Source organism: Lontra canadensis, unplaced genomic scaffold, assembly GCF_010015895.1.
Source record: "Lontra canadensis isolate GAN:19392208 unplaced genomic scaffold, GSC_riverotter_1.0 scaffold101, whole genome shotgun sequence".
NCBI classification, from domain to species: Eukaryota; Metazoa; Chordata; class Mammalia; order Carnivora; family Mustelidae; genus Lontra; species Lontra canadensis.
In genome coordinates this window covers 2331601-2358592 of record NW_022631095.1, presented here as the reverse complement: position 1 = coordinate 2358592, position 26992 = coordinate 2331601, and the positions used below count along the sequence as shown (strand labels likewise).

The following is a 26992-nucleotide window of genomic DNA, read 5'->3' as shown; positions in this document are numbered from 1 at the left end:
GTATTGTATAACTCTATTTATATAGAATTCTAGAAAATACAAACTGAGCTATAGTGACAAAGCACATCAGCAGTACTGTGGGGATAAAGGAGATGCCAGAGAAAGGAGTAGGGATTACCAAGGAACACAAGGAAGCTTTTGGGCATGATAGGTATCTTCATAATCTTGACTGTCATGATGGTTTCATGAGTTTCATGAGACTACTTTTCAAATTATCAAAACATACCAGATTATGTACTTAAAGAATATGCACTTAAAGAATATGCAATTTCCAGTCTGTCAATTGTATCTAAAAAAAACTGTATGTTATTTTTAAAAAAAGAACAAACTATCACATAACAACATGGATAAATCTCAAATGTGGGAAAGAAGGCAGACTCAAAAGACTACACACTGTATTCCATTATACAAAATTCTGCAATAGACAAAACTACAGCAAAGAAGACAGATCTGTCAGGACCAGGAGCTGGAGGTGGGGTTAGAGGGAATCTGGGGAGCAATGGGATTGTTCTTTATTTTATGATAGTCACAGTATATATATATATATATATATATATATTTGTTAAACTTATAGAAATTACACACACTAAAAATATTAATTTTACTGTATATAAATTATAGCTCAGTTTTTGAAAGCCTGATTTGATGAGCACTATTATATGCAACTAATGAATCATTGAATACTGTATCAAAAACTAATGATGTACTATATGTTGGCTAATTGAATTTAAATTTAAGAAAAAAGTCTCACTGTAGTGTCAAAAGAAAGAAGAAAAAGGAGGAGCAAGAGGAAAAGGTCACTACCACCATGGAGACCAGAATTGAAAACCCTAAAATAAAGGAATTGCAGAAAGATAAAAGAGATAGAATGGTAAGTGTAAATCACTGAATAGATAATTAGAATTTTCTAGAATTAAAGAAAAACTTTATAATTAAAGATTATGTTGAGTTCAGAGCCAGATAAATAAAAACGAACTCATCAGAACAGGTAATAATTTAGTAACAAGACTTTGGATAAAAGAATACTTGGAAAGCTAACTTAAAGAAGAAACATAGTTTAGCATAATTCATAAAAATGAATTAATTAAACTGGCAGCAGTCATCTCATCACCAACAGTAAATGACAGAATTCAATGGCATATCACAAAAAGACTTAGAGACATAATTGTTCACATAAAATGCTATACCCATATAGTGAGAATGAAATAAAGCCCTCCCCAGGCATATTAAGTCAAGCAGATTATTACACATGGACTGTCACCATAGTAACTACTAAGACAATGCTTCCTAAGAATAAAGTTGAACCCAGAATGAAAAAAGCAGGATTCTAAAAGAATGGTGATAATTATGGTACCAAAAATCATGTGATTAAATTTTTTAATATTATATACACACATATACTCAAAAATGAGCACAAAAAAAGACTGCATGTAAATGCTGATGAATATGAATAAGGTCTGTAGTTTAATTATTAATATTGTACCAATACCAATTTCCTACCTGTGAAAATGTACTATTTTTTTTAAAGGATTTTCTCTTCTTTTTTTTTTTTAAGATTTTTATTTATTTATTTGACAGACAGAGATCATAAGTAGGCACAGAGGCAAGCGAGGGGTGGGGGGGGGGGCGGGGAAGCAGGCTCCCTGCTGAGCAGAAAGCCTGATGTGGGGCTTGATCCCAGGACCCTGGGACCATGACCTGAGCTGAAGCCAGAGGCTTTAACTCACTGAGCCACCCAGAAACCCCAATGCACTATGTTAATGTAAAATGTTATCATTGGCAAAACCCAAATGAAAGGGATAAGGAAAATCTGTGCTATTTTTGCAATTTTTTATATTTCTTAAACTATTTCAAAAGAAAAGTTTAAAAGAAAGGAATAGTAAGCAAAGACCTAGGAAATATAATAAGTAATCCTAGAAAGTACTGACTAAATGTAACAATAACAAAACAACACTAACTTATTTGTGGCCAAGTGAAAAGCCAAATTACAAACAAATACATGAAGAGAGGCTAGTGTTGTAATTCAGATGACCATATAAAATGATTAAATTTAGACACTGTATAACATTAACTATAAACACTAAAATTTAAAGAATATTATTTGAAAATAAAAACAACATAAAAATGTGCAAAGTAACAGAAGAAAAAGAACAGAAAAAAACACAAAAAATGGATTTAGGGTTCCTGGATGGCTTAGTCATCAGTTCAGGTCATGATCCCAGGAACCTGGGATCAAGCCCCACATCAGGCTCCCTGCTCTGTGGGAGGCCTGCTTCTCCCTCTCCCACTTCCTCTGCTTGTATTCTTTCTCTCACTGTCTGTCAAATAAATAAAATCTTTAAAAGAAAGAAAGAAAGAAAATGGATTTGAGGAAAAGGAAAAAAAATGTTAAAAAAAAAAGATGGCAAATAAGAAAAAATAAAATGGCAATTTTCAGTCTAAATATATGCCATTATATACTAAGCATATATGCATAACAAACTCCACTATTGTATTCCATATAAGGCTGTTTATATGAAAACAACTAAAGACAAAGAAAGATTGAGAATAAAGGATGAAAAAAGATATATTAGGTAAGTCTAAATTTCAAAGAGCAAGTTGATATAGCAATTTAAAACTGTGAATAGAATTTAAGATAAAATTAATGATAAAAAGATAACATGTCAAGAAAGCGTAACTAAATTGAGCATTAATGAATTGTCATTCCCTCAGAATAATAAAGCTGAAGTTTCAAAAATCAAAGGGGAAAGCGATGAAATTGAAATACTGAAAAACTTTAGTTTGCTTCTCACAGAAAATAAACAGAATGAACAGATGAGGATGAAATCCCAATACATATAAAATGATTTGAAACAACATAATTAAAAAGTTTGTTTTGAAACATCTTGGAACACTGAAATAAAAAAACAAACATGTTGCAATAATTAAAGTATACCCACAAGAATACATTTTTACAAAAATTGACTTCCCTTCTGGTTCCATCATTTAAGAATAAATCGTAGAAACATGTCTCTCCCAATAAGGTGATAAAATTAGAAAATGATTTTTTCAGCAACAAAAATAAATCATCTAATTGGAAACTAAAGACTATAATTTACTCATAATTCAAATAAGAAATCATAATAGAAGTTTCTAATTTTTTGAACTGAATATCAACTATATATTAAAACTGAAGAATATACATGAAATGATATATAAAAGGGAAAGTTTTAGCTTAAAAGCACATGTTGGAAATAAGAAAGACTGAAAATTAATTTTAGAAAGAGCTTTAGACTCAAGAAAGCTAGAATTAAAACCGAGCAAAAGTAAAGAAAACAGAAAGGAGGAAAAGAGCAAAATTTAACATCCTTAAATAAATAAACACTAAGGAAATATAAAGATATCAACAAACCCCAAAGTTACATTTTTCAAATTACCAATAAAACCTCTGAGAAGACTGCTCATGAAAAAGGGAAAAAACAAAACACAAACAAAATTAAAAGAGGAAACATATCTATAAAGAATGTGTAAATATTTAAAATTATATACAATTCCAAAATAAAATAAATAAACTTTAATTCCAGATATGGCACTCTGATACAGCCATATGTGGCAAAAATATGTAACTTTCAGTGTAGAAGTTGTTCTCTGCAGAGAGGGAGATAATAACAGAAAGATACTGCAGCTGTAAATGTAATGGTTTATTTCATAAAAGAAACAAGAAAAATATTAACATTTGTTTATTTCTACTGGTGGGCAAATGAATATTCATCACTTTGTTCTCTTTGTGTTTAGACTATTTTTAAAAAAAATTAAAATATGCTCGGGGTGCCTAGGCATCTCAGTCAATTAAGCATCTGACTCTCAGTTTGGCTCAGATTGTGACCTCAGGGTCATAACATCAAGCCCCCATCAGGCTCCATGCTCAGTATAGAACCCGCTTCAGACTCTCTCTCCCTCTGCCCCTCATCGCTGCACACTCCTCTTTCTCAAAACAAATAAATCTTAAAAAAAAAAGATTCTCTCTCTCCCTCTCCCTCTGCCCCTTCCCCCTACTTGTGCACACTCTCTAAAAAGAAAAAAAAAAAAAAAAAAAAACAACTTAAACATGCTAAAGTCTAAGTTTGCCTTCTGAACACTTTACCCAGAGAATACTCTTACAGCCATTTCTTACATAAGGCCACAAAGAAAACTGAAATATTTTCATCTGTGATAAAGTATAGAAATCTAGATTTTTTAAAGATTTTATTCATTTATTTGACACAGGGGAAGAGAAGCTCACAAGTAGGCAGAGAGGCAGGCAAGGGGGGCAGGGGAAGCAGGCTCCCTGCTGAGCAGAGAGCCCGATGTGAGGCTTAATCCCAGGGCCCTGAGATCATGACCTGAGCCGGGTGAAGGCAGAGGCTTAACCCACTGAGAAGCCCAGGCACCCCCAAATCTGCATTTCTAATAAATATTTCTAGTGGTTCTCCTGCAAGTGACACAGATCACAATTCAAGAACCACTAAAGTATTAGAAAGCAATAGATAGGACACATTTAAATTCTTTCTCTCTCAATTTCTAAGGCAATAACTTTAGCAAATTATTTAAATTATACTCCCAAATTTTGCATCTTTAAAATGGGGATATTCAAAACTACCTCACAAAATTAAATAAGATATTTATATAGTACTCAAAATCACTGTGAAATGTATAGTTGCTGTTCATGATACTGCCTTATATATGACTAGAGTCAAACGGTACTAAAGTTTTGGAACACAAATTCAATTTACTCGCTACTTAGGGACTCCTCTTCTTTGGCAAACCACTTTTTTGAGCTATTCCATGAAACAGCTATTATGGTTGCTATGATGATAACAGGTAAAGCAATGTAGAAACCTAGAAGCCACCGGTTCTTTTCAGCCTTTCTAAGAGCTCTTCCCATGGTTAAACCTAAAAATAGAAATATATTAAAAATCAGAATAAAAAACTGAAGCCATCTACTTTACTTTCAAGTTGCAGCAAACCAATTACAATGTTCTTAATTTTTGTTGTTATGCAAAGAACATAGAAAAATAATAATAGAATCATAATACTTAAAACCATCTCTACAACCTCTCTCTCTAAAAGATTAGAAAAAAGTTCCAGAAAGTTCCAACATACTCTACATTATACTATAGCTATAGCAAAATCTCACTACAGCACCATTAAATTGGACCCCAAAACGTCAATAGTATATAATGTGGAATCATGTAAGCCAATAAATTTACAGGACAACCTAATGGAGAAAGTCAATGATATCAGTAAATAAAAATTTAAAAGATACTCTCAGTTTCAATCATGATATTGAGAGTCAATATTAGAAGAGTAAGATTAAGAAGACATACTTGGTTTTCATTTCTTGAAAAGAAGACGGTTTACCTTTTAATTGTAAATATTGCCTTCTAGGCATCAAAAATCTACCTTTGTTTTTATGAAGATAAACAATTTGAGAATTTATTAACTGAATATGTAAAGATATTAGATACTTGCCCTCCTGCTTCCCAGACAAACTAGAAACTTCTCTGCCACGCCTTTCACAAAATGGAGGCCGGTAGCCCTCAAAGCAATGGCACGTTTCATTGGAATTGCATACCTAGGATCATTTTTAAAAACTTAAATGATCATTTAAAACTATTTTCTCATAAAAAGTAAAATTACCAGATGGATCATAAAGCTTACTTTTGTATTTTCATTTAGTGTAATTTTATTTATTTACAAAGATAATCCTACAAATCAAATGTTTGGTTTCTAATGCACACACCAAAAACATGACACAGTTTTTTAAAAAGCTATAGAGGCTCATAGAATTTACATCAAGAAAATTTAACTTTCAAATATTCACCTGAAAACTTAGTTTACAATTTCAGAAACATATCCTTAAATTCTAATGAGAATGAGACCCATCCAGCGGTACCCTGGAGCCAGCTAGGACCACCTCCAGAACTGGTTGTGCACATCTCTTCCTATCTCCAAGCTCAGTGACATTATGTGCTAGCTTGAAATATTTGTACCTACAATCCCACTGTCCTTCACCAGGATTGGGTTGTGGGTTTTTTGTTTTGTTTTGTTTTTTTAAGATTTTATTTATTTGAGAGAGAAAAAGAGAGAAAGAACAAGGGGAGGGGAATGGGGAGGAGGAAAAGCAGACTCCCTGCTGAGCCCTGGGATCATGACCTGAGCTGAAGTCAGATGCTTAAAAAACTGAGCCATCCAGGTGATCCTATTTGCTTGATTCTTAATCCAAGGGTTTTTGTATTCCAAGAGGCCATCAGATACTTAGATTAGCAACTGACGGTTTCTGTAATTAATATATAAATAAATGAAATAGTAATAGCAAACACCTTTATGGTACTTACTATGTGTTAATCTCTATTCTGAATACTACTTAGATTTACTCATTAAGTCCTTCACAACAGCCCTGTGAGGTTTGAGACTATTACTATTCCCACTATATAGAAGAAGAAACTGAGGCATAGATATTTAACTTGTCAAAAGTCAAACGGCTAGTAAGTGACGGAAAAAGTATTTAAACCTAAGTAATCTGGTTTCAGGGGCCCTGCCCTTGACCTCTTGCTATTCTTCCTCTCAAAATAATATAAAATATCTCTCAGTTTCTAAGATCTCTATTCAACAACTTGAATCTAATTCCATGACTTAAATGTACAGAGGGGAAAAAAGTGTTCTATCAGGGTATCCATTGTCCCAGCTTTTGTCACACCACCTTTATGCTGTGCTGTGTGTGTGTGTGTGTGTGTGTGTGTGGACTTTTACTCTGAAATACTTCACAGAGGGGATGTTGTCCTTCTCAGGAGATGCATGTTGTCAGTTTGTCCTAATATTCTATTGTTACTTTTGGATCACTTGGTTAATTGCTGTCTTCCAGGTTTTTCCACTGTAAGTTTCTATGCTTCCATTTGCAATTAGTAAGTAATCTATGAGGAAACAGTTGTGAGATTCTGTAAGCATCTGGATCCTCATAATAATTTCACTGATTAGTCTGAATATCCATTCATAATTATTTAACTTCATTATTCCTTCTATATTGATAACACTATAAGGAAGAATTTTCCCTTCTATCCACTTATTTCATTTATTTATTCAGTTATTCAATTACTGTGATCAGTAATATATTAATTAAATGGTCAGATGATCTATGACAAGGATGCCAAGCCCACTCAATGGGAATGAAACCTGCAAATGAAAACTGGATATCCAATGCAAAAGAATGAAATTAGATCTTTATCTCACATCATGTACAAAAATAAACTCAAATGGATTAAAAACCTAATGTAAGAACTCTAAGATTATAAACTCCTAGAAGAAAACATAGGGAAAAAGCTTTATGATATTGGACTTCACAATCATTTCTTGGACTAAAAGCACAAGCAACAATAATAAGAATGGACAAATGGATCTACAACAAACTTAAAAACTTTTGTAAATCAAACGATACAATCAAAAGAGTGACAAGGTAATCTATAGGACAGGAGAAAAGACTTGCAAATCATATATCTGACAAGAGAGTAATATCAAGAATATGCAGAGTTCATACAACTCAACAATAATTTTTTTAAAAAATCAGATAACCTACTTAAATGGGCAAAGGACTTGAATAGAAATTTCTCCAAAGATAATATACAAATGGCCAGTAAGAATATGAATAGATGTCCAACATCCATAGTCATAAGAGAAATACAAATGAAAATTACAATATCATCTTATACCCATTAGGATGATTATTATAATAAAGAACTGAAAGCAGAGTCCCAAAGTATAAATTTGCACACCTATGACCCCAGAAGTATTATTCACAAGAGCTAAGATGTGTTAATGACCCAAATGTCCACTAACAAATGACTGTATTAACCAAATATGGTACATACATACAAGGGAATATTATTCAACCTTAAAAAGGAAGGCAGTCCTATCACATGCTAAAACATAGATGACTGAAATGAGTCGTCAATAAAAGACAAATATAGTATTACTCTTATATGAGGTTTTTCCACTGTAAGTTTCTATGCTTAGTAGAATCTATGAGGTATCTAAAGTAGTCAAAATCATCAAAACAAGTAGAATGGGGGTTTTCAGAGACTGTTGGAATAGAGGAAAGAAAAGTTACCATCTATGGGTATTGCAATATTGTGATTTATAAGAAATAAATATTTCATCATTCAGATGATTGATGTATTTTTCATATGTATTTGGTCTTTGTCCACAGTTTCTGGTTTACAGCTCCCAAAACCCTTATAATTTCCTATGTTGAGAGAGATTCAAGTGTCTTTTGTTATGTAAATGAAGTTAAGTTTTGAAGGCATCTAAGGATGGGAGCTGGTTGCCAGTGGAATCCACATGATTCCATGTGGCTATATGATTAGATGGTTGGAAATTTCAGTCCTGCTCTACCCCTCCCCCAACCTTCAGGGAGGTTGAATCAATTGTCAATGGCCAATGACTCAATCAGTTGTACCTATGAAATGAAGCCTCCATAAAACACAAAAGGACAGGATTCAGAGAGCTTCTGGGTTGGTGAACACGTAAAGATTTGAGGACAGTGTGCATACAGAGAGGGCATGAAAGTTTGGCACCCTTTCCCTATACATCTCTCTTCTACTTGGCTGTACCTGAATTATATCTTTTTATAATAAAAGAGTAATCTAGTAAGCAAAATGCTTCTCTAAGTACTGTGGGCCACTCTAGCAAATTAATTGAATCCAAGGAAGGAATCTTGGGAACCTCTGATTTATAGCCAGTTAGAAGTACAGGTAACAACCTGGGCTTGCAATTGATGTTTGAACTGAGTTGCCAAGGAGGAAGTCATTGGAACTTCCAATCTATAGCCAATTGGTCTGAAGCACAGGTGATAGCCTAAGATATCACCTAGGATAGAAACTGGCATATGTACGGGGAGGGGATTGTGCATGCAGTCTTGTAGGACAGGACCCTTAACCTATGGAACCTGATGTCATCTTTAAGTAGATAGAATTGAATTGAATTCTGCTGGTGTCCAAGAATTGCTTTTTGGTATAGGAAGAATCCTATCACCCACACTGGAAACTGGGTGCTCAGAATACCAAAAAGAATATTAGCATTTCATATTTCCAAGATAAAAAAGTTCTGGAGATCTGTTTCACAACAATGTAAATATATGTAATACTACTGAACTGCACATTTAAAAATGTTAAGATGGCAAATTTTGTTTTTTACCACAGTAAAAATCATTCAAAACAGCTTTATTCAAAACAGCCAAAACTTGAAACTATCAAATTATCACCAACAGATAAATGAATAGTTTAATATCCATAAAATGAGATATTAAAAACAACAGAAACTATTTTGTCTAAGTATGTTACAAATGCCATGATACATTATTATTGTTTCCTTGAGATAGTCAATTATCTTTTAAAAAAACATTTAAAAGGGGGAGCCTGGGTGGCTCAGTGGGTTAGGCCTCTACCTTCAGCTCGGGTCGTGATCCCGGGGTCCTGGGATTGAGCCCCACATGAGGCTCTCTGCTCAGCGGGGAGCCTGCTTCCCCCCTCTCTCTATCTGTTGCTCTGCCTACTTGTTCTCTCTCTCTCTGCCAAAAAAATAAATGAAATACAGTATTTTATCCACTTATTTTTCATTCCATCACTCTTCAATGCTTTGTTTAGATCCACATTTCCATCTGACATTATTTTCCTTCTACCTATAGTTTAGTATTTCCTTTGGTGCATATTTTCTACTGATAAATTCTCTCAGATGTTCATATCAAAAAGAGTCTTTTCTACCCTTAATTTTCAAAATATTTTCATTGGTTATAGAATACTTACTTTACAGTTTTTCCCTCACATTTAAATAATGTAATTTAACTGTTGTCAGACTTACATATTTTCTGATAAAAAGTCTGAAGTTATTCTTGCCATTGCTCCTCTGGACACAATGTGTCTTGCTTCTCTGGCCACATTTAAAATATTATCATTAATACTGGTTTTCAGTAATTTGATTATAATGTGCCTTCACATGTGTATTTCTTTGTGTTTTTCTGGCTTAAGATTTATTGAATTTCTCTGAACTTTGAGTTTATGGTTTTCACCAAATTTTGAAAATTGTAAAAAATTTTTCTAGCGTCCTTTCTCTCTTTTTCTATAACTCCAATTACAGATATACCAATCCGCTTGATATCATCCCAGGAATTACTAGTTCATGTTTTTTTCTTTTTTTCCAATCCTTTTAAATCCTTTTCCTTCAGTTCGAATAGTTTCTATCAGCTTATTTTTAAATTCACTGAAATTATCTTTTGTGTCTATCGAGTTGTTAATCCCATCCATGGAATTTTCATTTTAATTATATTATTTTCCCATTTCTAGAAATCCCATTTGTGTTTTATATCTCTTCTTTCTCTTATTATTATGTTAATATTTGTTAAGTCCCTGAGAATAATAATCACTTTAAAAAGTCCCTGTCAGTTAATTATATCATTTTAAACATTCTAGGGTCTATCTTTATTGGCTAATATTTTTTCTGATATGGGTCACATAATTCTCCCCCTTTGCATATTTCCTTACTTTTAAAAGTTTTACACTAGATATTGTGGATATTATATTGTAGAATGTATAGATTTTGTTGCTTTCTTTTAAAGACTGCTATACTTTGTGCTGGAAGGCAGCTAAGTTACTTGCAAAACAGATTGATCAAGCCTTTTAAACTTTGATAGGGAAGATTTAGAATACCCTTTTCTCTAGGATAAATTTACTGTTCCTCGTCAAGTAATGACTTTTCTGGGGTTTCTAGTGATAAGTTTAGTAAGTTACATGAATAGAAATGAATATGCAAACATTATTAACTTTTTTACACTCTAAACATAATGGGAAAAGATCCCTAAACACACTAAAAAGAAACTTTGGAATACAGAGGAATAATTTTAAAAAGAAATATTCAACATCATATGAAAAAGACCACCAAACCTTCCTGAGAACAATATCAAAGATTTGAATAAATAATCCAAGAAAGAATAATTAGAAAACTTGACATATATAATATTAATATATAATGGATTTTTACCAACTGCTATAAAATAGTATTATAGTTAGTGAGAATAGTCAGGTCAATAAATAAAACAGCCATTATACATATCTGACAAATGATAATATACACAGCACCACCTCTTAGACACCACATGGAAATTAGAAGCCCAGTGGCCAAAAGGCAGAAACAACTTTTCCATTAAAATATATCTATCAAGAAGAGTAGTTTTAGGGCACCTGCGTGACTGTTGGTTAAGCGTCTGCCTTTGGTGCAAGGTCCCAGGATGGAGCACTGCACTGAACTCCCTGCTCAGCAAATAGTCTGCTTCTCCCTCTCCCAATGCCGCTCCCCCTGTTTGTTCCTTCTCTCTCTCTCCCTCTCTTCCTCTCTCAAAATGAATAAAGAAAATCTTAAAAAAAAAAATGAGGCTTTAATTCTTTTAAATGATGATCGTAACATCAAAACAAAATATTTCAACTATAAGAACACAATACACATACAACATATTTTAGGTTTATGCTCTTAAAGTATGATTTAAACTTCTTTAACATAAACTGAACTTAGCACTGGATGTATATATTAGATTTGTTAAGATTCATCAGTATGACACATACTGATTTGCTTTTAAGTTTTTATTTAAATTTCAGTTAACATACAGCGTAATAACAATTTCAGATTAAAATATAGTGATTCAACACACAACACCTGCTGCTCATCACAATCAAAGTGCACTCCTTAATTCTCAACACCAATTTAACCCAGCCTCCTGCCCACCTCCCCTCTGGTAACCATCAGTTTGTTCTCTAGAATTGAGAGTCTGTTTTATGGTCTGCCTCTCCCTTTTTTCCACTTTGCTCATTTGCTACAATTCTTAAACTCCACATATTAGCGAAATCATAAGGTATTTGTCTTTCTCTGTCTTACTCCACTTAGCATTAATACTCTCTAGCTCCATCCACATCATTGCAAATAGAAAGATTTCATTCATTTTATGGCTGAATAATATTCCAGTGTGTGTGTGTGCATGTGTGTGTGTGTGATATCGTTTTTATCCATTCAGCAGTCAGTGGACTCTTTGGCAGTTTCCATAATTTGGTTTTTATACATAATGCTGCTATAAACATTGGGATGCATGTATATTTTGAATTAATGTTCTTGTATTCGTTGGGTAATTACTTAGCATTCTAATTGCTGAATTCAGTAAAGTCACAGGGTACAAAATCAAAATAAAGAGATGTTACATTTCTATACACTAATAATGTAGCAGCAGAAAGAGAAATCAAGGAATTGATCCCATTTATAATTGCATCAAAACCAATAAAATACCTAGGAATAAACCTAAACAAAGAGGTTTCAAGACTTGTACTCTGCAAACTATAAAACACTGATGAAAGAAATTAAAGACGACACAAAGAAATGAAAAAACATTCCATTTGGATTTGAAGAACAAATATTGCTAAAATGTCTGTACTACCCAAAGAAATCTACACATTATGCAATCCCTATCAAAATGCCAACAGCATTTTGGGGTGCCTGGTTGTCTGTTAAATAGCCAACCCTTGATTTTGGCTCAGGTCATGATCTCAGGGTCATGGGATTGAGCCCCACTTCCGCCTCCATGCTTAGATTCTCTCTCCTCCTATTCTTCTGTCCCTCCCACATTCACATTCTCTTTCTCTCTCTCAAATAAATATATCTTTAAAAAAAACAGCATTTTTCACAGAACTAGAACAAATAATCCTTAACTTTGTATGGAACCAAAGAAAACCTCAAATAGCCAAAGCAACCTTGAAAAAGAAAGGCAAAGCTGGCCGTATCACAATTCTGGACTTCAAGGTATATTACAAAGCTGTAGTGATCAACACAGTATGGTTCTGGCAGGAAAAGACACATAGATCAATGTGACAGAATAGAAAATTCAGAAGTCAAAACATAACTATATGGTCAATTAATCTTTGACAAAGCAGGAAAGAATATCCAATGGGAAAAAGTCTCTTCAGCAAGTGGTTTTGGAAAAACGGGACAGCCACGTATAAAAGAATGAAATAGGACCACTTTTTTACACCATATCCAAAAATAAATTCAAAATGGATTAAAGACCTAAATGTAAAACAGGAAAGCATCAAAATCCTAGAGGAGAATGCAGTCCTCTTTGACATCAGGTGTAGCAACTTCTTTCTAGGTTAATATCTCCTGAAGCTGGGGAAACAAAAACAAAAATAAACTTTTGTGACTTTATCAAAATAGCCTCTGCACAGTATAGAAAAAAAAAAAAAACTAGAAGTTAGCCTATGGAATAGGTAGAGATATTTGCAAATGACATATCTGAAAAAGGGAACTTGTCCAAAATATATGAAGAGCTTACAAACTCAACATCCAAAAACAAATAATCCTATTTAAAAATTGGCAGAAGACCTGAATAGACATTTTTCCAAAGAAGACATCCAGATGGCCAAGAGACACATGAAAAATCCTGCACTGTTGGTGGGAATGCAAAATGGTGCAGCCACTGTGTGAAAACAGTATGGAGCTTCCTCAAAAAGTTAAAAGTAGAACAACCCTACAAAATAGCAATTGTACTATAAGAAATGGTTTTCAGATCAACATATGGTTTTTAAACATTTGAAGATATGTTCAATCTCACTATATGTTCAATAGTCAAAGTATATTAAATAAAACCATAGTAGAAAACTTTTTTTATGTATCAAACTGACAAATATTAAAAATAAAATAGGGGGAGGAGTCAAGATGGCAGAGAAGAAGCAGGCTGAGAATACATCAGATAGCAGGAGATCAGCTAGATAGCTTATCAAACCATTGCAAACACCTACAAATCCAACAGGAGATCAAAGAGAAGAAGAACAGCAATTCTTGAAACAGAAAATCAACCACTTTCTGAAAGGTAGGACCCGCGGAGAAGGGAATCCAAAGCAATGGGAAGATAGACCACAGAAGGAGGGGCCAGCCCCCAGCAAGCAACGAGGCAATGGAGCACAAAATCAGAACTTTAAAAGTCTGCTCCACTGAGGGACATTGCTCCAGAGGCTAAGCCGGGGTTAAGCCCATTTGGGGACAGTGAGGTCGCAAGTCCCGCAGGGTCACAGAAGTATCGGGGGTGTCTGAGTGTGGCAGAGCTCACAGGTACTAAAGTGGGGAAGCTGGCTACAGAGACAGAGTGAGCTCTCAACTTGGGGTTACCTTAAACTGTGATCCATGGCACAGTCAGGCCACTGCTCTGTGAGCAGAGACCCCACAAGATCCAGGGAGACCACTCTGGAAGTGCGCAGGGATCTGCTGAGTTAGGAGACTCCAGACGGGGCTGTGTGCCAGAGACAAAGACACTTGGTCACAGGCTGGGTGAGCTCAGAGCACGGCCGGAGGCCAGGGAGACGGGAGTGATTGAGCGCTTTTCTCAAAGGGCACACTAAGGAGTGGGGCCCCGAGCTCTCAGGTCCTCCGGGCCGGAGATTTGGAGGGTGCCATTTTCATTCCCATCCTCCAGAGTTCTACAGAAAGCGGAAAGTGTTCAGGGAACAAAAGCTCCCAAAAGTGAACCCGAGCAGATTAACTTAGCTTGGTGTATTCCGCCTCAGACAGACACTTGAGAATCACTACAACAGGCCCTTCCCCAGAAGATGAGCAAGAAATCCAACCAAGACCAAGCTCACTTACCAAGGAGAACAGCAGAATTCCAGAAGAAGAGAAAGCATACCATGGAATTCATGGCTTTCTCCTCATGATTCTTTAGTCTTGCAAAGTTAATTAATTTTATTTTATTTTATTTTTTTCTTATGCTAATTTTTTTTTAACTTTTACTCTTTCCTCTTTTACGTTTTTTAACTAGTTTATCTTAATAATACCTTTCATTTAAAAAAATTATTTTGATCCTTCTTTTTATAGTCATATTTTATTCTTCATTGTATCTAACTTTATTTTTTGTATACACATAAGAGTTTTTTCTTCTAAAAAAAATTGGGATACAACTTCTTCTGATAGATCAAAACATACCCTAAGGGGCGCCTGGGTGGCTCAGTGGGTTAAAGCCCCTGCCTTCGGCTCAGGACATGATCTCAGGGTTCTGGGATCAAGCCCCGCATCAGGCTCTCTGCTCAGCGGGGAGCCTGCTTCCTTCTCTCTCTCTGCCTGCCTCTCTGCCTACTTGTAATCTCTGTCTGTCAAATAAATAAATAAAATCTTTAAAAATATATATATATACCCTAAATTTAGCACAGGGCTTTGTTCTAGTCTCCAGCGTGAGCAAATTCTCTCCACTTTCTTATTCTTTATTCTCCCAACCAACTTACCTTATCAACTTCTTTTTTAGAAATTTAAAAAAAAAATTTCATCTTTCTACTCATATTCCATCCCTTCATTGTGTTTACCCTTATTTTGTGTGTGTGTGTGTATATATATATATATATATATATATATATATATTCATTCTTTAAAATTTGGGGAGGTAGTTTCTTCAAAGAGATCAAAATAATCCTGAAATTAAGTGGATGACTCTGTTCTATTCACCAGTCTAATATATATATTTTCTTTTATATTTTTTCTTTATTTTTTTCTTTTTTTTCCCCTGAACTTCTTATTACCCCCTTTCTTCCCCTCCCCCCATAATTTGGTGTCTCTTCTGATATGGTTAAAGCACATTTTCCTGAGTATTTGCCACCCTTTTAGTATTTTATTTGCTCCTTCATATATTCTTACCTGGGCAAAATGAGAAGGTGGGAAAACTCACCATAAAAAAAAAAAAAAAGAGGCAGCACCGAAGGCTAGGGAACCTAATCAATACAGACATTGGTAATATGTCAGATCTGGAGTTCAGAATGATGATTCTCAAGGTGCTAGCTGGGCTCGAAAAATTTATGGAAGATATTACAGAAACCCTGTCTGGAGAAATAAAAGCCCTTTCTGGAGAAATAAAAGAACTAAAATCTAACCTAGTTGAATCATAACAGCTATTAGTGAGGTGCAATCAGAAATGGAGGCTCTTACTGCTATGATAAATGAGGCAGAAGAGAGAATTAGTGATATCGAAGACCAAATGACAGAGAATAAAGAAGCTGAGCAAAAGAGAGACAAACAAATACTGGACCATGAGGGGAGAATTCGAGAGATAAGTGATACCATAAGACGAAACAACATTAGAATAATTGGGATTCCAAAAGAAGAAGAAAGAGAGAAGGGGAGCAGAAGAGAGAGAATTATTGTAGAGAATTATTGTAGATAATCTCCCTAATATGACAAAGGAAACAAACATCAAAATCCAGGAGGCACAGAGAACCCCCCTCAAAATCAGTAAGAACAGGTCCACACCCCATCATCCAATAGTAGAATTTACAAGTCTTGGTGACAAAGAGAAAATCCTGAAAGCAGCCCAGGACGAGAAGTCTGTAACATACAATGGTAAAAATACTAGATTGGCACCAGACTTATCCACAGAGACCTGGCAGGCCAGAAAAAGCTGGCATGATATATTACAGAGCACTAAACAAGAAAAACATACAGCCAAGAATACTATATCCAGCTAGGCTATCATTGAAAATACAAGGAGAGATAAAAAGCTTCCAGGACAAACAAAAACTAAAAGAATTTGTAAACTCCAAAGCAGCTCTACAGGAAATATTGAAAGGGGTGCTCTAAGCAAAGAGAGAGACTAAAAGAAGTAGACCAGAAAGGAACAGAGACAATATAAAGTAATAGTCACCTTACAGGCAATACAATGGCACTAAATTCATATCTCTCAATAGTTAACCTGAATGTAAATGGGCTAAATGCCCCAATACAAAGACACAGGGTATCAGTATGGAGGAAAAAAAAACAAAACCCATCAATATGCTGTCTACAAGAAACTCATTTTAGACCCGAATACACCTCCAGATTTAAAGTGAGGGGGTAGAAAACAATTTACCATGCTAATGGACAATAAAAGAAAGCTGAGGTGGCAATCCTTATATCAGATGAATTAGATTTTAAGCCAGAGACTATAATAAGAAATGAGGAAGGACACCATATCATACTCAAAGGGTCTGTCCAACAAGAAGATCTAACAATTTTAAATATCTATGCCCCTAACGTGGGAGAAGCCAACTATATAAACCTATTAATAACAAAATCAAAGAAACACATCGACAATCATACAATAATAGTAGGGGACTTCAACACTCCCCTCACTGAAATGGACAGATCATCCAAGCAAAAGATCAACAAGGAAATAAAGGCCTTCAATGACACACTGGACCAGATGGACATCACAGATATATTCAGAACATTCCATCCCAAAGCAACAGAATACACATTCTTCTCTAGTGCACATGGAACAGTCTCCAGAATAGATCACATCCTGAGTCATAAATCAGGTCTCAACCAGTATCAAAAGCTAGGGATCGGGGCGCCTGAGTGGCTCAGTGGGTTAAGCCTCTGCCTTCGGCTCAGGTCATGATCTCAGGGTCCTGGGATCGAGCCCCGCATCGGGCTCTCTGCTCAGCGGGGAGCCTGCTTCCTCCTCTCTCTCTGCCTGCTTGTGATCAATCTCTCTCTGTCAAACAAATAAATAAATAAAAATCTTAAAAAAAAAAAAAAAAAAAAAACAAAAAAACAAAAAAAGCTAGGGATCATTCCCTACATATTTTCAGACCACAATGCTCTGAAGCTAGAACTCAATCGCAAGAGGAAATTTGGAAAGAACCCAAATACATGGAGACTAAACAGCATCCTTCTAAAGAATGAATGGTTCAATCAAGAAATTAAAAAGAATTGAAAAAATTCATGGAAACAAATGATAATGAAAACACAATGGTTCAAAATCTGTGGAACACAGCAAAGGCAGTCCTGAAAGGAAAATATATAGTGATACTAGCCTTTCTCAAGAAACAAGAAAGGTCTCAAATACACAACCTAACTCTACACCTAAAGGAGCTGGACAAAGAACAACAAAGAAAGCTTAAACCCAGAAGGAGAAGAGAAATAATAAGGATCAGAGAGGAAACAAAAGAAATAGAAAACAAAAAAAAAAAAAAACAGAACATATTAATGAAACTAGGAGCTGGTTCTTTGAAAGAATTAATAAGATTGATAAACCCCTGGCCAGACTTATCAAAAAGAAAAGAGAAAGGACCCAAATTAATAAAATTCATGAATGAAAGAGGAAAGATCACAACCAACACCAAAGAAACATAATTATAAGAACATATTATGAGAAACTATATGCCAGAAAATTTGACAATTTGGAAGAAATGGATGCATACCTAGAGACAGAAAAACTACCAAAACTGAACCAGGAAGAAATAGAAAACCTGAACAGACCCATAACCACAGAGGAGATTGAAGCACTCATCAAAAATCTCCAAACAAACAAGAGCCCAGGGCCACACAGCTTCCCAGGGGAATTCTACCAAACATTTAATGAAGAATTAACTCCTATTCTCCTGAAACTGTTTCAAAAAATAGAAATGGAAGGAAAACTTCCAAACTCATTTTATGAGGCCAGCATTACCTTGATCCCAAAACCAGACAAAGACCTCTTCAAAAAGCAGAATTTCAGGCCAATATCCTTGATGAGCACAGATTCAAAAATTCTCGGCAAAATACTAGCCAATAAGATCTAGCAGTACATTAAAAGGATTATTCACCACGACCAAGTGGAATTTATTCCTAGGCTGCAAGGTTGGTTCAACAACTACAAATCAATCGATGTGATACAATACATTAATAAAAGAAACAAGAAACATATAATACTCTCAAAAGATGCTGAAAAAGCATTTGACAAAGTACAGCAACCTTTCCTGATCAAAACTCTTCAAAGTGTAGGGATAGAGGGCACATACCTCAATATTATCAAAGCCATCTATGAAAAACCCACCACGAATATCATGCTCAATGGAGAAAAACTGAGAGCTTTTCCGCTAAGGTCAGGAACACGGCAGGGATGTCCATTATCACCACTGCTATTCAACATAGTACTAGAAGTCCTAGCCTCAGCAATCAGACAACAAAAAGAAATTAAAGGCATCCAAATCGGCAAACAAGAAGTCAAACTATCACTCTTCGCAGATGATATGATACTATATGTGGAAAACCCAAAAGACTCCACTCCAAAACTGCTAGAACCTGTATAGGAATTCAATAAAGTGTCAGGATATAAAATCAATGCACAGAAATCAGTTGCATTTCTCTACACCAACAACAAGACAGAAGAAAGAGAAATTAAGGAGTCAATCCAATTTGCAATTGCACCCAAAACCATAAGATACCTAGGAATAAACCTAACCAAAGAGGCAAAGAATCTATACTCAGAAAACTATAAAGTACTCATGAAAGAAATTGAGGAAGACACAAAGAAATGGAAAAATGTTCCATGCTCCTGGATTGGAAGAACAAATATTGTGAAAATGTCTATGCTACCTAAAGCAATCTATACATTTAATGAAATTCCTATCAAAATACCATCCATTTTTTTCAAAGAAATGGAACAAATAATCCTTAAATTTATATGGAACCAGAAAAGACCTCGAATAGCCAAAGGAATATTGAAAAACAAAGCCAAAGTTGGTGGCATCACAATTCCAGACTTCAAGCTCTATTACAAAGCTGTCATCATCAAGACAGCATGGTACTGGAACAAAAACAGACACATAGATCAATGGAACAGAATAGAGAGTGAGCCCAGAAATAGATCCTCAACTCTATGGTCAACTAATCTTTGACAAAGCAGGAAAGAATGTCCAATGGAAAAAAGACAGTCTCTTCAACAAATGGTGTTGGGAAAATTGGACAGCCACAAGCAGAAAAATGAAACTGGACCATTTCCTTACATCACACATGAAAATAGATTCAAAATGGATGAAGGACCTCAGTGTGAGAAAGGAATCCATCAAAATCCTTGAGGAGAACACAGGCAGCAACCTCTTTGACATCAGCCACAGCAACTTCCTCCTAGGAACATCGCCAAAGGCAAGGGAAGCAAGGGCAAAAATGAACTTTTGGGACTTCATCAAGATCAAAAGCTTTTGCTCAGCAAAGGAAATAGTTAACAAAACCAAAAGACAACTGACAGAATGGGAGAAGATATTTGCAAATGACAGATCAGATAAAGGGCTAGTATCCAAAATCTATAAAGAACTTATCAATCTCAACACCCAAAGAACCAATAATCCAATCAAGAAATGGGCAGAAGACATGAACAAACATTTCTGCAAATAAGATTTCCAGATGGCCAACAGATGCATGAAAAAGTGCTCCACATCACTTGGCATTAGGAAATCACAAATCGAAACCACCTCACACCAGTCAGAATGGCTAAAATTAGCAAGTCGGGAAATGACAGATGCTGGCGAGGATATAGAGAAAGGGGAACCCTCCTACACTGTTGGTAGGAATGCAAGCTGGTGCAACCACTCTGGAAAACAGCATGGAGGTTCCTCAAAAGGTTGAAAATAGAGCTACCCCACAACCCAGCAATAGCACTACTGGGTATTTACCCTAAAGATACAAATGTCGTGATCCAAAGGGGCACGTGCACCCAAATGTTTATGGCAGCAATGTCCACAATAGCCAAACTATGGAAAGAACCTAGATGTCCATCAACAGATGAATGGATAAAGAAGATGTGGTATATATATACAATGGAATACTATGCAGCCATCAAACGAAATGAAATCTTGTCATTTGCGACAACGTGGATGGAACTAGAGGGTATTATGCTTAGCAAAATAAGTCAATCAGAGAAAGACAATTATCCTATGATCTCCCTGATATGAGAAAGTTGAGAGGCAACGTGAGGGTTTGGGGGTAGGAAAAGAATAAATGAAACAAGATGGGATCAGGAGAGAGACAAACCATAAGAGACTCTTAATCTCACAAAACAAACTGAGGGTTGCCAGGGGCAGGGGGGTAGGCAGAGGGTGGTGGGGTTATGGACATTGGGAAGGTATGTGCTATGAAGTTTGTAAACCTGGTGATTCATAGACCTGTACCACTGGGGCTAATAATACAATATATGTTAATTAAAAAATTAAAAATTTAATAAATAATAAAAATTAAATAAAAATTAAATAGTACTTAGGCTTGAAAGGAAGAATTGAGAGGGACACGCTCATACACTTATTACCACAGGATAAATTTATAAAGTTTCTGGAAATCACTTAAAAATTTTAGGTGATCTTAAAGGTGATTAAGTATCTTATACTCTATAATCCACTTCTGGAAACCTCTCCCACAGAAATAATATACAAGTTTCTCATAAAAGCAAATTTCAATAATAAAGAAGAATCAAACATCATATGATATTGAACATATGGGACTGGTTAAAAGAAATAAAGTTATATAATATTATTTTCTATAACAATTTTTAGGCAATGTTTAAAAGATGGATAAATTCTTAGAAGTGAAATGCTTTGGGTAGAGAAATCATGCTGTTACCCTCTGTACATAGTACCATGTCTTCTTAGTTGAATCAATGACTAAATGAATGAAGCTACACATGTATACATAAACATATTTAGTGAATGAATGAATAAATTTATACATACTTATACATATACATATATACACTTGTAGATGCATGGAACAAAGAAACAAAGCTTTCGGGAGAACAGTTATGTCTGCATTATAAAAATAGAGTTAATTTTTACTTTCTATTTTAGATTTCTAAATTTCCAAAGTCTTTCATGATAAATAAGTAGTACTTTTATTATGAAGAAAGAAAATAAGTAGTATCTAGGAATTTGAAGGAGTGAAAATTTGCATCGTTAGCAAGTCAACAATTGACCTATCAGACAAATTTAGCCTCCAAATAAATTTTCTTTGACATGCCCAGAGTGTTCAAAGGTAATATTTATAACATTCATTGCTCAAGAGGATTGGGAATAAAGGAGAGAGATGGGGGGAAGAGGTAGTTTTTTTACATTGTAAGTAAAATTAAAAGTGTTTTGGCATTTGTGAAAAGTAATTTGGCTTTAACAAATCTATCATTAAAATTTTGAATATATATATATATAGATACACATACATACTTCAAGTAGTCACACTCCTGGTGATCTTCCCAGAGCAACATAGGTTCTAGCATTCAAGGACATACATATACAAGGATACTTATTAAATCTATATCTCCTCATTTGGAAGCATCTGAGTGAAGCATTGTTGAACGAAAATGTAAGATATGGAAAAATGTGATATGCCTATATGTATCTATCTAGCTATTATCAATCAATAGATGATAAATAGATGATAGATAGATAGATGATAGATATACATTCAGCAAATATTTTCATTCCTACATTGTGCCTAGCAGTTCTGGGATCTTAATTGCTTAACTGGTTAACTTATTAACTAATATCAAAGAATACATGTCTATATGAATATAGCTTTGTACCTGAATAAATGAGTCTAGAGTAAACAAAAAAGTAATGATACATGGAGACTGATAACAAGAGAACACAAAAATTAATGTCATAACCCTGGTATAATTATGTAATCCTATCACCAAAAATACATGTATACGAACACACATGTGCATGCACAGAGATATTCAAAAAAATAATCTACAATAAAAAAAACATAACTTAGTAAGTATGTCAATGGCAACATAACTATTTAATGTCCATGGTTGTATACCAAATTTGCCTTACCTGTTTATTTACTCCTTTGGCATATTTAAAAAATTTGTGAACCCTGAAACAAAATTTTCAACAGACAATATTTTTTTAATTTGGATAATGATTTACACTTGTATTAGAATGTGAGGGGTTTTTAAACTTCCTATATACTACAATCTGTTTTTTCCTTATTATTCTAATATTTGTTATTGTACCATTGTGTGATTTTGACTTTATGCTAATTTTCTGAAAGGCAACCTACATAAAGGCAATTTGCCTAGGCAAATTTACTCAATGTCAGTTGCCTTAACAGTCAATTCATCAAATAGTTACTTAGTACTTGTAATGCCAAGTGATTTAATCTCAGTGTTTATATAGAAATATGATTGGCTGGGGGCGCCTGGGTGACTCAGTCAGTTAAAGCCTCTGCCTTCCGCTCGGATCGTGATCCCAGGGTCCTGGGATGGAGCCCCGCATCTGGCTCTCTGCTCAGCAGGGAGCCTGCTTCCTCCTCTCTTTCTGCCTGCCTCCCTGCCTACTTATGATCTCTGTCTTTCAAATAAATAAATAAATAAATCTTAAAAAAAAAAAAAAGAAAGAAAGAAAGAAATATGATTGGCTGGATTGGCTGTCACTGCACTGGAAGACTTCTGTGAAGTTTTAGTAGAGCAGTTTTCATTTTGTTTTCAGAAAAGCATTTTAATAAATTTTCCACTTATATATGCCCAATTATATCTCTCTAGCTATAGCAGCAGAGACCTACTATTCAAATTTTTGTGAGAACAAGCACAGAACACCTGTCCTTGTCTGGCATGTGAGGAGCTTGGGGGTCACCACTCTATCCTAATAAGTAAAAAGCTGAATAAGCTGAAAATTAATAATTCATCTATATCCATCAGAAAGGTGAGATCACAAACAAACTATCACCTCCAAAACTGGAGACACAGGCATATACACAAAGTCACAACTTAACAAAACAGAAGCCCACATGGGAATCAGTACCAGAGTAGAAAAAATGAAACTGTCATTGATGTACTACTTGGAGGCTCCATTAGAGTTAGAAACTTCAGTGTGTTGCAGGGGTGGGGGGTCTAGTTATTAGAGTGTCCCCATACTTTTGTGAGTTTTACATCCAGAAGCTCAACCAGATTCTCACAGAAAATATAAAAGAAAAATTCCCTGTACTCACAGCAGGGGGAAGAGAAAAGTACCAGTTTTGAAATATGCAGGAGTATTCTGTTCTTCTTAACAAGACCTAACTTAAAGAGAAACTATTTTACCAGAGCCTAAAATTATTGAGTTTTTTTCAGAGCCTAACTGACATAATGGAAAGGAAATGCCCAATTCCAGTCTATTCTAGCCATACTGTCCCACGTAAAAGAGGAATAAAACTTAAAAGCACTTGTGAAATTCACAGACCAGAGGCATAAGCTCATTAAAAGAATGAGACTTAATTATATATGATTACAGAATTCTACCACCTCCCCACCTTTCCAACACAATTTACCAATACATTATTCTTAGTTCCTTTTACTCAGTACATCATGTATAGCTACCAAGAAAAAAATCACGAGGCATACAAAAAAGCAAAAACAAAACAAAACAACAACAAAAACCACAATGTGAACAGAGCAAACACCAGAACCAGACTCAGCTAAAGCAAGGATGTCAGAATTATCAGACCAGGAATGCTAAGGGCTCTGATGGATAAAACATACAGCATGCAAGTATAGATGGGTAATAAAAGGTGGAAAATGAAACTATTAAAGAATCTAAAGGGGCGCCTAGGTAGCTCAGTTGATTAAGTCTCTGCCTTCGGCTCAGGTCATGATTCCAGGGTCTTGGGATGGAGTCCCACATTGAGCTCCCTGCTCAGCAGGGAGTCTGCTTCTCCCTCTCCTTCTTTGTATGCACTCTCCCTCTCTCTCTGTCTCTGGAGGAATCTAAAAAGAAATGCTGGAGATAAAATTGTGAAAGAAATAAACAATGACTTTGATGGAATCAGGAGTAGACCTGTAAAGCTTGAGGAAAGAATCTCTGATTTTATATCTCAACAGAAACTTCCAAAACTGAAAACTAATGAGAAATAAAGACTGAAAAAGAACCCCAGAAATTCCAAGGACTGTGGCACAACTATATAAGGCACACCATACGTGTATTTGGAAAACATTAAGAAAAAAAGAAATAAGAGATATTTAAATGAATAATAACTGAACATTTTTAAGGTCAGACACCAAACCATAGATCCAAGAAGCTCAGAAAACAACAAGCAAAATTTCCACCTAGCTATATCATCTTCAAACTTTAGAAATCAAAGATGAAGAAAAATCTTGAAAAAAGCCAGAAAGGGGGGGAAATCTAGAGAGGTGCAAGGATAAAAATTACATTTAGACCATTATCTGAATTGATGTAAGCAAGAAGAGCATGGAGTGAAATATTTAGTGTCTTAAGAAAATAATCACCAAGTTAGAATTTGGTATCTTGCAAAATACTCTTTAAAAGGAAAAAAGAGAATGGTGTTGGGGAGGAGTCAAGATGGCGGAGAAGTAGCAGCTGAGACTACTTCAGGTTGCGGGAGATCAGCTAGATAGCTTATCTAAAGATTGCAAACACCTACAAATCCAACGGGAGATCGAAGAGAAGAAGAACAGCAATTCTAGAAACAGAAAATCAACCACTTTCTGAAAGGTAGGACTGGCGGAGAAGTGAATCCAAAGGGACGGGAAGATAGACCCCGGGGGGAGGGGCCAGCTCCCGGCAAGCGGCGGAGCAACGGAGCACAAAATCAGGACTTTTAAAAGTCTGTTCCGCTGAGGGACATCGCTCCAGAGGCTTAACTGGGGTGAAGCCCACGCGGGGCCAGTGTGGCCTCAGGTCCCGCAGGGTCACAGAAGGATCGGGGTGTCTGAGTGTCGCAGAGCTTGCAGGTATTAGAACGGGGAAGCCGGCTACAGAGACGGAGCCGAGGAGTGAGCTCACAGCTCGGGCTTACCTTGAACCGGTCACAGGCTCGTTGAGCTCGGAGCTCGGCTGGAGGCCAGGCAGACGGGAGTAATTGGACGCTGTTCCCTGAGGGCGCACTGAGGAGTGGGACCCCGAGCTCTCGGCTCCTCCGGGCCAGAGACTGGGAGGCCGCCATCTTCATTCCCGTCCTCCGGAACTCTATGGAAAGCGCTCAGGGAACAAAAGCTCCCGAAAGCAAACCCGAGCGGATTACTCAGCCCGCCCCCTGGTAAGGGCGGTGCAACTCCGCCTGGGGCAAAGACACTTGAGAATCACTACAACAGGCCCCTCCCCCAGAAGATCAACAAGAAACCCAGCCAGGACCAAGTTCACTTACGAGGAGTGCAGTTTCAATACCAAGGAGAGCAGCGGAATTCCAGAGGAGGAGAAAGCAAAGCACGGAACTCATGGCTTTCTCCCCATGATTCTATAGCCTTGCAGTTAATTTAATTTTTTTTCTTTTTCAATTTTTTTCTCTTCTTCTGCTAAATTTTTTTAAACTTTTACCCTTTTCTTTTTTAACGTTTTTTAACTAGTTTATCTAATATATATATTTTTTTTCGTTTTTATATTTTTTTCATTATTGGTTTTCCTTTTTATTGGTTTCTTTTTTCTTTTTATTTTTTTTTTCTTTCTGAACCTCTTTTTATCCCCTTACCCCCCAACCCCTCACGATTTGGGATCTCTTCTGATTTGGCGAAAGCATATTTTCCTGGGGTTGTTGCCACCCTTTTAGTATTTTACTTACTCCTTCATATACTCTTATCTGGACAAAATGACAAGGCGGAAAAATTCACCACAAAAAAAAGAACAAGAGGCAGTACCAAAGGCTAAGGACCTAATCAATACAGACATTGGTAATATGTCAGATTTAGAGTTCAGAATGACATTCTCAAGGTTCTAGCTGGGCTCGAAAAATGCATGGAAGATATTAGAGAAACCCTGTCTGGAGATATAAAAGCCCTTTCTGGAGAAATAAAAGAACGAAAATCTAATCAAGTTGAAATAAAAAAAGCTATTAATGAGGTGCAATCAAAAATGGAGGCTCTAACTGCTAGGATAAATCAGGCAGAGGAAAGAATTAGCGATATAGAAGACCAAATGACAGAGAATAAGGAAGCTGAAAAAAAGAGGGACAAACAACTACTGGACCACGAGGGCAGAATTCGAGAGATAAGTGACACCATAAGACGAAACAACATTAGAATAATTGGGATTCCAAAAGAAGAAGAAAGAGAGAGGGGAGCAGAAGGTATATTGGAGAGAATTATTGGAGAGAATTTCCCCAATATGGCAAAGGGAACAAGCATCAAAATCCAGGAGGTTCAGAGAACCCCACTCAAAATCAATAAGAATAGGTCCACACCCCGTCACCTAATAGT

At 35.7% G+C, this 26992-nt stretch overlaps 1 protein-coding gene across 1 annotated transcript in view; it reads right to left on the bottom strand.

The window, feature by feature from the left end:
• The window catches only part of ADAM32 (ADAM metallopeptidase domain 32), a 185621-nt gene that overhangs the window by 15817 nt on the left and 142812 nt on the right, over positions 1-26992 (bottom strand). Inside the window, exons 18-19 of the mRNA XM_032838058.1 lie at positions 5491-5593; positions 4752-4911 (exon numbers count right to left, since the gene is read on the bottom strand). Coding sequence (XP_032693949.1) covers positions 4752-4911; positions 5491-5593 — 263 coding nt within the window. The remainder of the gene's footprint in view (positions 1-4751; positions 4912-5490; positions 5594-26992) is intronic.